The sequence below is a fragment of the Hyperolius riggenbachi genome, chromosome 10 (genome assembly GCF_040937935.1).
Source record: "Hyperolius riggenbachi isolate aHypRig1 chromosome 10, aHypRig1.pri, whole genome shotgun sequence".
NCBI lineage: Eukaryota > Metazoa > Chordata > Amphibia > Anura > Hyperoliidae > Hyperolius > Hyperolius riggenbachi.
This window is the reverse complement of record NC_090655.1, coordinates 36241361-36254748: the sequence shown is the minus strand read 5'-3', so window position 1 is coordinate 36254748 and position 13388 is coordinate 36241361. Positions and strand designations below refer to the sequence as shown.

Sequence of the window (13388 nt, the reverse complement as noted above, 5' to 3'; positions counted from 1 at the left end):
TCTGCGTGGATCTCCGCCCCTCAGTCTTCTTTCAATGAAAGGGGCGGGGAGAGGCGGCGATCAGCGCAGATTGATTGGACTGGAGGCAGAGCTACAGCCCAAAGCTTTGCCTCCCCCAGGTATCAAAATACACGACCTGGAAAGTCGTGGATTTTTGCCCCGGGATTTTAGGGGGGATTTATTGAGTGTTCAGCCGCGGGGATACGGCGTTTCAGGTAGGGCATTAATGCTTAACAGGATTGTAAAGTAAAAACAGTGTTTTGTGGAGGCTTCAGATTCTCTTTAAGGCAGATAAAAATACTATGTTTACCTTTATTAAATTATTGTCTAACAGAGCTCATTCTCATTGTCCAAATGCAACAATCTGTGCTCTGAAAACAGAAAAGGCAGCCAATATATTGATTGGAACTGGAACTTGCTATTCCAGTTTTCTTATTCTGAGGTTTACAAGCTCTTCATGCTATTATTCCAGGCTGCGGCCCTATCCTGGAACTTTCAGTATATACAGCCCGGTAGCCATAAAATGACAGATAATTGTCTGACCAGACACACACACACAGACAAAGGATATGACACAGCAACTATGTACATAGTTAATTAAATTATACACAGGTATGAAGCATGTCACCGGCAGAGATCGGGACTTGAATCATCTGGTAACATTGTAGGGCCAAGGCTGTAGAGGCGTGTCGCCAGAGATGGATTCTGGTGAAATGGAGCTATAGGCAAGTAACAACTTTGTGCCCACCATTCATGACCACCTGGCTTCTTTTGGTAAGATTTGGTGGAGGCTACCAATCACTTCACCCCTGGTCTTTCTCCAGGCCCTTGGCAACTTTTCTCCTGGGAGAAAACTTAGGAAAAATGTTGTCATACTTTTTGGCACTATAAGATGCAAGGGGAAAAACCAGGGGGAAAATATAGTAAACCTGGTGCGTCCATGGTCCAGGAGCATCTTGTAGATGTTCTCCTACAATTATTGTGTTCCCCTTATACCGCATGTGTCCCCTTCTCTCCCCCTTGTTTCCCCTACTCCCTTGTGTATAATTACACCTCCTCCATCAGCTCCAGTGGTGATCAGAGACCTCTCCCTCACTGCTCCCCTAGTGTCGGCTGAGGCTGATCGCATCATCAGCAGAAGCCGGCACTATGAAAGAGAGGAGAGGTCTCTGTTACTGGATGAGGTGAGCCGTGCTGCCGCTGCTTACAATGATACACGGGGAAGCGGAGGAGAACATGGGAGGAGCGGGGGACAGAAGGACACACATGGCTATTAGTGTGACCTGGGGAACCAGAGTAGTGCAACCGTTGCTGCGGTAATGAGCGTTACTAACGGTAACGCTCGTTTGTTACTCACATTACCCTAACAACGGTCTTGCTGCTCGAGTACTGAGGGTCATGCTAATAGCATAACTCACTACACTTGCTGCCGGAAGTAAGTTTGCACTGTCTGTGTAAAGCAATATTACCGCAAGTTAGTGCATCAGGCCAATTGTGTGATGTAAATGGTGTTCTTCAGGCCTATGGGAGTGGCCACGCAGTATGCATGTACCACACATTCATCATCACTGTGCCACTAATAACAGAGGGGAAACGCAGCAAATCGCCCCTTGTGGAAACAGGCTCAAACATCAAGTGACCAAGTTACATCCCTCTGATATTCTGCCCCTCATCTGCGCATTTCCTTGCTAGTGTTTGGTTAGTAACCAAGACATAACCTATATTTTATAGGAGGGAAGGGTGAAAATCCACTTTAAAGTGAATGGGAACCGCATTTAAAAAAAAAAATGAAGCAAACACTTACCTAAGGAGAGGGAAGGCTCTGGGTCATATAGAGCCTTCCGTCTCCTCTCTCGGTGCCCTCTATCCTGTGCTGGCTCCCCCCTCACCTGTTTCAATCCCCCACCGAAAGGGTATTTGGAAGTCTTCAGGAGCCGTGTCCTCCCGAAGACGTGTGGCTTCATACTGCACAGGCGTGAGCGTGCAAGAGAGCATGCTTGCGCAGGCGCAGTACAGGGCCGCCCTTCTTCAGGAGCACTCGGGCTCCCTGAAGACTTCTGAAGCCTCCTTCAGCCGGGTAAAGCAGTATTTCACTAATTTAGTCAAATACTGCTACCGGGCGAGCCAGCACTGGAACGAGGGGACCAGGAGAGGAGCCGGAAGGCTCTATAGGACCCAGAGCCTTCCCTCTCCTTGGGTAAGTATCTCTCTCATTTTATTAAAAGCGGTTCCCATTCACTTTAAGACCTTTTACCAAAATTCATGTTAAAATTAAAAACATATTTCACTTTTATATGGAAAAGAAGGATATTTAAAATGAGGGATATGGGTTTAGGAATTACGTTTTCAACTCCTGGTTGAACTTTTTTTTTTTAGTTTCAAACATTTTTATTAAAATATAGAAGCAGTAAAATATTGTACAGCTTTAAAGTGTTGCCCCTAAGGGGGCTACAGCTAGAGAAAACAGAACATATTGTGAACAGAGATGTTGGTACTACATATACAGTAGGCGTACGGTACATTTGTACATAGTAAATAAGGTAACCAGAGCAGAACTGGAAATAGTAAATGATTTGCGAGTTTAAATTGTGAATGCACAGGAACGGAGGCCCAACAGAGTGGAAGCGTTCATCCATGGCTGCCAAGTTTTCATAAAAGTGTCAAAGGTGTCATTGGTAATAGCAAGTAAACGCTCGGAGATTAAAATGTCCAGCAAGATTTTATCTACCATTTGCACTGAGAGTATTGGTTGCTGCCATTGGCGGGCAATATGTGATCTGGCTGCTTTAGCAATATGCTGCGCCAGTCTATGTGAGGGGTGTTTCCATTTCGGGGGCTTGTCCCCAAACAGTAGAAGGGCTGGGTCAGGGCTTAAGGATGTTTGTAACGCAGTGCTAATTATTGAGGTAATTTTGGCCCAGAATTTCTGGACCTTTCGGCAGAACCACCATATGTGCGCCACGTCTCCAACTCTTCCGCAATTTCGGTAGCAGAGATTTGTTTTAGAGGGATCAATTCCATGCAATCTGGAAGGGGTGATGTATGCTCGGTGGAGGAGTTTATAGTTTGTTTCAATGTGAGAATAATAATTGCTTCCCTTGGACAAAGTAGTACAGCATTTAGACCATCTTTCTGGAGTAAGGGTGATTCCCAGGTCTAATTCCCAAGCTATCATAGGTTTAAGCTTCTGGGGTTGGGGGGGCTGTGAGAGAATGGAATATAGTAGAGATATAAGGCCTCCTTCTAAGGGTCTAAGGTCACACCATGCCTCATATGGCGAGCGTTGGGGAACAGAGGACCCCTTTAGTCCCATGGATAGTAGAAAGTGGTATAGCTGCATAGCAGCGAAGTGCTCAGACGGAGGCGGTTCAAGTTTGGACTTGAATTGTTCCCATGAGGGAATCCTATCATTTACAACAAGGTGCTTTAGGTGAGTGATTTGTTTCGCTTTCCACCACCCAAAGGCTTTAGGGTCTAGTCCTGGTAAAAACATAGGATTGCCAAACAGTGGGAGAGATAAGGGGATCTTTGTTTGTAGTTCTTTTTTATATCTAGCAGATCGCCATATGGACAGGGAGTGAGCTGATAAGGGAGAATTGTGCTTTATTGAGGTAGGTAGGGGCGTCAGGGACCATTGTAGTGCTGGTAGTGTGAATGGTTCTAAGAGGTCAGTTTCGATTTGTGCCCAAAGTGGTGCGTTAAATTTAGAGTGGATCTGCGCAAGTTGTGCTATCTGGGCAGCCCTATAGTATACTACAAGGTTAGGGACACCAAGCCCACCCTTTGTCCTATTGAGATACATTAGGGTTTGATTTATGCGACTTCTCTTATTATTGTTAATGAATTTGAAAATAGCATTTTGTAGGGCCCTGAGCTTTTGTTGGGTAACTAGGATTGGAAGAGTGCGAAATAGATATAATAGGCGGGGAAGGAGGTTCATGCGAACTGCTTGTATTCTACCTGTCCAAGAGATATTCGGAAGGTTCCATTTTAATAAGTCTCTAAGTAGCTGTGAAATCATAGGCTTATAGTTCAGGTCATATAGGTCATTTGGGTCTGCAGAGATCTTAATGCCTAGGTATGTGATATATTTGCGTTGTAGGGTGAGGCCTAGTGAGGATGTCAAGCGTTCTGCCTGGGTGTGTGGAAGATTGGCAAAGAGGATTTCTGTTTTGGCTACATTAAGTTGGAGACCAGATATGGTTCCAAAATGTTTTACTAAGGTCAATAAGTTGGGGATTGATGTGTGTGGCGAGGTGAGTGTGAGAAGCAGGTCGTCTGCAAAGAGGCTTGCTTTGTAGGTTTTATTAGCTATTTTTATTCCTTGTATGTCAGGAGATTGTCTGATTTCTTCTGCCAGGGGCTCAATCACCAACGCGAACAGCGCCGGTGAGAGCGGGCATCCCTGTCTCGTGCCTCTTCTAATTGGGATGTTAATGGGAGAGGTAGATGGTAGTTTCAGGTGGGCCGTGGGATAGGAATATAACCCCTGAATTGCCTGTAGGAAGTTTCCGCCAATACCCGCCCTCTGTAAGGTCTGCAGCATGTAGTCCCAGTCTATGGTGTCGAAGGCCTTCTCCATGTCCAGTGCAGCTAGTGCTACAGGCTCTTTTCGCTTTTTAGCGACATGGAGAAGGCCCACCACTTTTCTCACATTATCCGGCGCTTGTCTCAAGGGGATGAACCCCACCTGGTCCTTGTGTATTAGCGGGGATAGGAATTTGTTTAATCTGGTGACAAGGATGGACGTAAAAAGTTTGTAATCTAAATTGAGAAGTGAGATGGGGCGGTAATTCTTCACATCTAGAGGGTCTCTATTGGGTTTAGGGATTACCGCAATCATTGATTGGAGGAATTCAGTTGGGGGGGTGTTGCCCTGAAGGATAGAGTTAAAAAATTTGAGGAGGTGTGGGATGAGATGATTTTTAAATTTCTTATAGTATATGGCAGAGTAGCCATCTGGCCCAGGGGCCTTGCCATTTTTAAGGCGTTTAATTGCGTTTCTTAACTCATCTTCATTAATAGGGAGACTGAGTTCTTGTGCTTTTTCAGGTCTAAGGCGAGGTAGTGGTAGCTGCTGTAGGTAGGAAGCTGGTGGGGCATGAGGCAAGGCGGGAGGTTTTTGGGCGTATAGGCTAGTGTAATATTCAGCAAATTGTTGATGGATTTTTAGGGGGTCTGAAGAGACGTTGCCTTGTTTAGTTCGAATTTGCAGGACTTTGTTAAGGTATTGAGTTTCTCTAAGTTTTTTGGCCAGCCAAGAGTTAGGTTTATTGTATTGGGCGTAGAGTTTAGATCTCGTCCACCTAAGTGCCCTTTCCGTCCGTGAAGATAGGTTAATATTTAATTGGGCTAAAGTCGATTCAATTTGTCTTTGAAGGTATATAGTTGGGGTTTGGGCATGAGCTATTTTTAGTTTGGAGAGCTTGAATTCTAAATTTGACTGCTGTTCGAGTTTATGTCTTTTGTGCTGTGCAGCTAGCCTTATTAATTGTCCTCTAATTGTGGCTTTATGTGCAAACCACACTGTTGAGGGCTTAACTGATGGTAAGTCATTGGTTCTAAAATAGTCTGATATTTTTTCTTCAATGTCTAGCTCGTTTTCAGGGGAGGTTAGTAGACTTTCATTCAGTCTCCATGGTGGTCGTGTCAAGGGCACAGAGGGGGAGGTGCATGCTGTCACCACCATATCGTGATCTGACCATGAGCTTATATGCGTTCTAGAGTATATCAGGTTAGGTATGAGGGATGATGACATGTAAATTACATCTATGCGCGAGTAGGTTTTGTGGGGGTGCGAAAAGAAGGTGTAGGATCTAGATTGGGGGTTGTATTCTCTCCAGGTGTCAACTAAATGGAGCGAGGCCATAAGAGTTTGGAGAGTTTTTGATTGTTGGGTTTGTCTGTGGCTAGAGGAGGAGGTTGACCTGTCTAACACGGGGTTGGGGGCTATGTTGAAGTCTCCTGCCCATATTATTTGAGCTTTAGGATATTCTTCAAGTTTTTTGAGGATTGTTTTAATAGTGGTGAGAGGTGATTCAGGTGGAGAATATGAGTTAATTATGCAGATTTCGTTATTTTGGATGTAGCCATAAAGGATCATATAGGTCCCATCATCGTCAGTTATTGTTTTGTCTACCCTGAAGGGCAAGGCGTTATGTAAAAGGGTTATAACGCCTCTATGCTTGCTAGAGGCCGATGAGGCAAAACAGCGCTGGAAATGATTGTGGAAGTATCTAGGGTGTGAAGTTTTAGTAAAGTGGGTCTCTTGCAGACAGATAATGTCTGGAGAGCATTTTTGATAATCTATAAATGCTTTCCTCCGTTTTATTGGCGAGTTGAGCCCTTTCACATTGTGTGATAGTATTTTAAAGGAGGACATTGGGTTTAGGGTAATATAGTCTTTTTGGTAGCGCTATTGTACCTCCTCCGCCCCGGCATGTTTGCAAAAGGTATATTAGTGGTGTAAGGCTTGAAAGGTTACCACAGTACATCTGCGTGTCAGTATTATAGGATGTAGTACCATACATATAACAACAACAAAAAAGAAAATTAACTAAATAATAACAAAGCGAGAACGCTTGGTTCTCGGATTTAGGCAAAACGCCTTCAGGTATGGGTTGCATAGACAGAGTTAATAAGGCTCTGAGTGTGCATTCCATCGAGTGGGGGACAGCACTTTGGGTATTTCAGGCCACCACTCTAATCTATTTACTTATCGTAAGCTCTATGTAAATAACTGTTAATATAACATGTGAAGTGCAACGGCACCACCTAGTGGGCAAAATAACCAATTCTTATAACAGAAGGAAACTACTAATGCAATTAGCTGTTAGGCATATGACATAAAAGTTCTGCACTACAGATTAGTTAGTATTATATAGCTATGAGGAAGTTAGAGAGTTAGGGGACACCCCTAGCTCAAGTTAGAGGGCATGAGGCCAATTGGGATTATATGCATTTGGGTGTGATGCATGCAAGCCTCCGCGTGCTTGGTAGAAGTGGGAGAAACCGTTCGCCCTGGTCTTTTCCTCAAAGGGAGGTCCATTCGGTCTCTGTTGGCAAATGTTCCAGGGGATATGGTGCTGCTCAGCTTTAAATATGTGAAATCCAGTATGTGTTCTGTTGGGGTGTAAGAGATTGTGGGGTAAAGTTATAAGCAATAGGCTGAGCCGCAAAGATAATAGTGGCCTGTTGGTTTTATCTAGTAGTGCAGAGTGTTCCAGGTGTTATGTGTCATACTCACGCCAGTATGGCACCGGCAACAGCAAGCGTGTAGTCTCCGTTGTAATCAAGCGTCCGAAGTGGAGGCTTGTGATGTTCGCTTTCTCGAGCTGTGAGTGGACCAGACACGAGCGGGTCGCGGGGCCCTTTGCGTAAGTGGTTCTTGAGGGATCGGCTCTATCGGGATCCCAGCAGATTCTAGGTGCCTGCGGGCTTCCTCTAGGTTTCGGGCGGAGTAAAGCTTCTCCCTGTGGGTAAAGCTGAGCGAGAATGGGAATCCCCACCGGTATTTGATGGAGGCCTTCTGGAGCGATGCGGTGATTGGTCTGAGTGCCCTTCGTCGTTGTATGGTAGCGGAGGCCAGGTCCGCATACAGCTGAACCGAGCCGGGGACACCCGGCAAGGCGGTGAGGTTGCGGGCTGCTTCCAGGACTATGTCTCGCACTTCCTCGTATTGAAACTTTAGTATGACATCGCGGGGAAGATCTTTGTTACGCGGTCTAGCCAGCGCTCTATGTATCCTCACCATGCGGAAGGATGATGGATCCATTTGTGGGAGGAGAGCTCCGAAGAGATTCAGGGCAGTTGGCTTCAGGTCCTCTATGGATTCTGGTAGGCCGCGGATTCTTATGTTTGCCCGTCTGCTCCTATTTTCCATATCTTCGAGTTTTAGCTCAAGAGTTTCAATTTTAGATGATTGGTCATCTATGATGTTCTTGTCCTCCTCAAGGGCATCTGAAATGGCGTCTGTTTGTTTCTCGAGATCTGCCACACGTCCTCCCAGCTCTCTAATTTGTATGGTGAAGTCTCGGACAGCCTCTTTCAGCTCCGCTCTAAAGACCCGTGTTATGTCTGCCAGCAAGGTGTCTGTGGAGGGGGTCTGAGCAGGACCCGAGCCGCTTGCCGCCATGGTAGCAGGAGATTGTGGAAGGGCGGCTGTCTTAGGCGAGGATTGCTTAGGAGATGCCGGGGAACCGTCGGCCATGTTGGTTTTTGTGGCGCGCGGCGCCGTCGCCTTTGTTTTAGGTGTGGCTGCCGAATGAGAGAGATTTTCTTGCTCCTTCTTCGCCTTTCCTCTCCGCGACATACCAGTGAAGCTCTATGCCAGTTTTGGGGTGTCCAGTCGCTGATTAAATGCTGCTATTAGCTGAAGAGTGGCAGCCTGAAAGCGGAGCTACAGGAACTACTTCATGCTCCGTTCGCGCCGCGCATGCGCCCCCGAACTTTTTTTTTTTAATGAAAATCGGCATTAAAGGGAATCTGAAGAGAGGAGTATACGGAGGCTGGCATATTTATTTCCTTTTAAACAATATCAGTTCCCTGGCAGCCCTGCTGATCTATCTGGCTGCAGTAGTGTCTGGATCACACCAGAAACAAGCACGCAGCTAATCTTGTCAGATCTGACAATAATGTCAGAAACACCTGATCTGCTGCATGCGTGTTCAGGGTCTATGGCTACAGGTATTAGAGGCAGAGGATCAGTAAGGCAGCCAGGCAACTGGTATTGCCTAAAATGAAATAATATGGCAGCCTCCATATCTTTCTCGCTTCAGGTGTCCTTTAAGGGCATAGTCACAGTGGGATGTTGCGTTGTAATGCGATGTTAAAGTCGCAATGCAGCATTACAATGCAACACCAAAAAAAAAAAAGCACATAATGTGTTGCATTCAGATCATTATATATTTCACGCTGTATGCATTAAAGAAAACCCCCACAAGCCTGAATTAGGGCTCAAGGCCTCTTTTAGAAAACACAATTCAGCCTCTGGTCTCCTGGGCAACTATCTGATTAGATGTAAAAGGACTTCCTGAACGGCAGTTGCTAAGCCTAACTGCAAAAATAGTGTGCAAGTGAGTAGGGAGGCTGTTTAGCAGTTTAACTTAGCAACTGCCATTCCGAAAATGCTTTTGAAAACAAAGAAATCCTTGAGATTTCCCATGAGAAGGACTAGTCCAAAACCTGTAGATTCTGTCAGATTTTAACTACTTACTTTTGTCACTATAGTGGTCCTTTAACCTCCCTAGCGTTCTGGAAGAGCTGTGCTCGTCCGGAGACGCTAGAGGGCACCGCTCAGGCCCCGCTGGGCCGATTTGAATAATTTTTTTTTAAAACACGCAGCAAGCACTTTGCTTGCTGCGTGTCCTACCTGATCGCCGCCAATCCGCCGCTTCCCGTCGCGAAAGAGGGCCCCCCCCCCCTCCGCGCGCAGCTTGGCCAATCGCCGCCAGCCTGCACTTTGGGGTGGATCGGGAGTCCCTGTGACGTCACTCCGTTCGCCGCCATGGCGACGGGGGGAAGCCCTCAAGGAAATCCCGTTCAGAACGGGATTTCCTTATGGGCGTGATCGCCGGCGGCGATCAGAAGGGTGGGAGGGAAGGAGCTGGATGGGGAGAATCATGTAGCTAGCGCTAGGCTAGCTACTTGACATTAAAAAGACTTGATATTAAAAAAAAAAAATCGGGAGAAATCAGAACGCCCAGCAGGTTAATGCAAGTGAATGGAAGCACTTGTGACCGCAGATGACCCACAGTACACAGAGTAAGGGCTTGTTTCCACTAGGAGCGGTGCGATTCGGCTACATATCCGCATCGCACCGCAGGTGTGCTGAAACACATGCACGCCAGTGGAGCAGTTTCCACTGCGTGCATGGTGTGCGGAGCCATGTCCCATCTCCTCAATAGACTTCCGCATCGAAGATGCGGAAGTGATGCGGCCGGCGGCGGAAGTGATGCAATGCGGCTGCATAGCCTTACTCGCATCACTTCGCAAATGGAAACCCGCCCTAACTGAGCAGCAGGAAACTGCCAAACCAAATACAGTATCCAACAGGCAGCTATGACTCACTTAGTTATAAATGCTGGTAACAGGCTCCAACCCCACTGCCAAGCACTTTTCAACTGTCTGCAAGCGCCCGGCACATGCACAGGAAATAATGACAGGCAAGGCATGCGTCACGGAAAATTCTGAAAATAGTTTCATCGTATATTTAACCACTTCAGGACCGCTGTGTTAAACCCCCCTAGTGACCAGGCCATTTTTACTTAATTGGGCCACTGCAGCTTTAAGGCAAAGCTGCAGGACCGCACAACACAGCACACAAGTGACTCCCCTCTCCTTTTCCCCCCACATGTTGGTGGGGTCTGGTCACCCCCACATTGATTTTGTTTTTTTTTTCTTTTAGCAATATTTATTATTTTACAATTTTTTTTCCCATTCCCGACCCTCCCACCAGCCAGCCAATCACGCGATCGGCTCTATGAGAGTTGATCGCTCTCTTGTGGGCCAGGGGGACAGCCGTGTCACACGGCTGTCCCCAGTACAGTGCTGCTGCAGATCGCAGCGCTGTACAAAGTAATTAGACGGCGAAACCGACGTCTGACAGTCTCCGAGACTGAAGGTGGGGCGGAGCTCCGCCCCCAAGCAGGAGATCGCGCGCAGCCTGCACGCGATCTCCTGCTAGCCACAAAGAAGACCGTCCACGCCAGTCGGTGTGGAGTGGTACTGGGGCTGCCGCACTGCTCACGCCAATTGGCGTAGAGCAGTCGGCAAGTAGTTAAAATGGTGAGCTTGACGATGTCACCATCACCTCCCAACCACATTGACAAAATAATACTGCAAATCCAGGGGCAAAGCAATAGGGGTTGCAGAGGTTGCGACCGCATCGGGGCCCAAAGGGCTCTCCCTTAACTACATTATTAGCTCTCTATTGGTCCTGTGCTCATAATAATCACTTCTATAGATACTTTGAATAGTGGTAATAATTAATAAACTGCTCCACATCCCCTACTTGCACCTCTGACACTGTAGTTGCCACTGGCAGGTTTTGGTGCGCTGTATTAATTGTTATGTATAGAGTGCTTGGAGGGCCCCATTGTAAAACTTGCACTGGGGCCCACAGCTCCTTAGCTACGCCACTGTGCAAACCACTCAAATTACTCCAGCAGGACTGCACCCTGATAGGAAATGCAGTTGCACAAAAGCTTAAAGGGGCACTACAGCGAAAAACTGTAAAATTTAAAATATGTGCACACATATACAAATAAAAAGTACATTTTTTTCCAGAGTAAAATGAGCCATAAATTATTTTTCTCCTACAATGCTGTCACTTACAGTAGGCAGTAGAAATCTGACAGAAGAGACAGGTTTTGGACTAGTCCATCTCTTCATCGGGGATTCTCAGCAAGGCTTGTATTCTTTAAAAAGACATTCCTGAAAAAGGATTTAAACAATGATGCTGGCCAGCTTCCCTGCTCGCTACACAGTTTTTTTGGCAGTTGGACAAACCAACTGCCATTCACTAAGTGCTTTTGAAAATAAATATATCCCTGAGAATCCCCTATAAAGAGATGGACTAGTCCAAAACCTGTCACTTCTGTCGGGTTTCTACTACCTACTGTAAGTGACAGCAATATAGGAGAAAAGTAATTTATGGCTCATTTTACTCTGGAAAAAATGTACTTCTTATTTGTATATGTTTGCACATATTTTAAATTTTACAGTTTTTCGCTGTAGTGCCCCTTTACAGTATTTACCCCAATGCATTGCAAGCATTCCAATATAATCATAAATGTGTCTGCTGTAATGAATCTTATCTAAGGGCTGGTGTACACTACAAGAGCTTTTCTGACCACTTTGTGATTTTAAAAGCTCTTGCTAATGTTGTTCTATGTGAGTGTTCTCACTGGAGCGATGTGATTTTGTAAAAAATTCCCCATAGCATTGCAATAGGAAGAGCTTTTGAAATCACTAGCGCTTAATAAGCTATTGTAATGTGCCCCAGTCCTCAGTCAGCCTGGCTCTATTCTGGTACATTGCTGGGGGGAGGGAAGCTTACTACTCCCCTCCCACATTCCTGCTCCTCACTGATTGGCTGAGGGCAGTTCAGTGTGACATGAGGATGAGAAGAGAAATGCACCTCAACCTTCTGGAGAAGCTGCAGAAATACAATCTATGCTGTGCTCACGTGTTTACAAAGCAAGCTAGATATGACAGCGCAGTTTCTAAGATAAAAAAAAAAAAGGACTAAGGGAGGAAATGCCATTGGTCTCAGGTAGAGGCAGTAACGATGGAGCATGCCTGGAACAGTTTTCTCCTTATTTACGCTTTATTTACTATATAAAATTCACTGAAATCAAAACATGGACAGTACAATACATATGTAAATAGAACAAGTATTTATCTACTTATATATGTGTTTTTATTCCTGAGATAGTATGGCTGTCCTTGCTACTTTAACATTTATTCCTATAGGATACCTAAAAATAAGTCTATCTACAGTATCCATACACCCACAAATATAGCGTACATAGAAAAGTGATGCATTATAAAGAAATACAATTGACATGCACTTATTCCATTAATAGTTTAAGGTCCCTCTCACACTTGAAATGTCCGTTGCGGTGCGATGCTTCTGCAACGGTCCCGGAAAGGTCACCCTGCACGTTACTGCATGTGTGGTGCGACCATACAGTGTATTGTAAAGTATACTTTACTTCTGGTTAACCATGTACAACACACTGCAGCTTTTGGGTCACTGTAACGGGACCTGCCGCTCCACGATCAATGTGATAGCCCCATACAGCTATCACTGCTTCTGCGACGGGATGCGGCGATTTTCCGCAACTCAGAACGTGTGAAAGGGTCCTTACTGATAATGACAGAATCTCACCTTTTTTAGTTGATCCTCTTTTAGCTTCGTGAACCAAAAAGATATCAGATGTACAGCAAACATTTCTGGAAATATGCCCCCTCGCCGCTCGCCAGTGAGAAAAGGAGAAAAAAAAAGGCGTTGTTACTAATGAGAGAGTAGAAGTGTTTATAAGCCGCTCATTCTGCTGGAGTGACAGAAATGGCGAGGCAAAGGCTGCAATGATTCACTATTGGTTCAATCATTAACATCTTTTCCTGGGTAGGGTTTATTGCCGGCACGTAGATATTGATTAAGCTGTGATACCTCATTTTCCCAACACTACATTATCCATCTGTAGTAATGTTAGTAAAATGAAACTGGTGGAGTATGTGGAGTAAATGGGCGTATAAAATGTTCTCAATGACTTATTTGTGACACTCCTTCCAGTGTCCAATCCAATGCTTTCCCTTCTTTCAAATGTCTTATTTAAAGCGGTCTGAAACTCAGCATTTTTCCTTTGCTCAGCCACACTATA

General features: G+C 45.6%; 1 protein-coding gene across 2 annotated transcripts in view; it reads right to left on the bottom strand.

The window, feature by feature from the left end:
• The window catches only part of LOC137536357 (hexokinase HKDC1-like), a 108325-nt gene extending 95327 nt beyond the window's left edge, over window positions 1-12998 (bottom strand). The window contains exon 1 of one of the 2 annotated variants that reach the window (XM_068258538.1): window positions 12893-12998. In XM_068258538.1, coding sequence (XP_068114639.1) covers window positions 12893-12955 — 63 coding nt within the window. In that variant the 5' untranslated portion in view covers window positions 12956-12998. Of the gene's footprint in view, window positions 1-11334; window positions 11395-12892 lie in introns of those variants that run through there. The other variant, XM_068258539.1, reaches the window with a different exon arrangement.
• Between the last annotated feature and the right edge of the window lie 390 nt (window positions 12999-13388).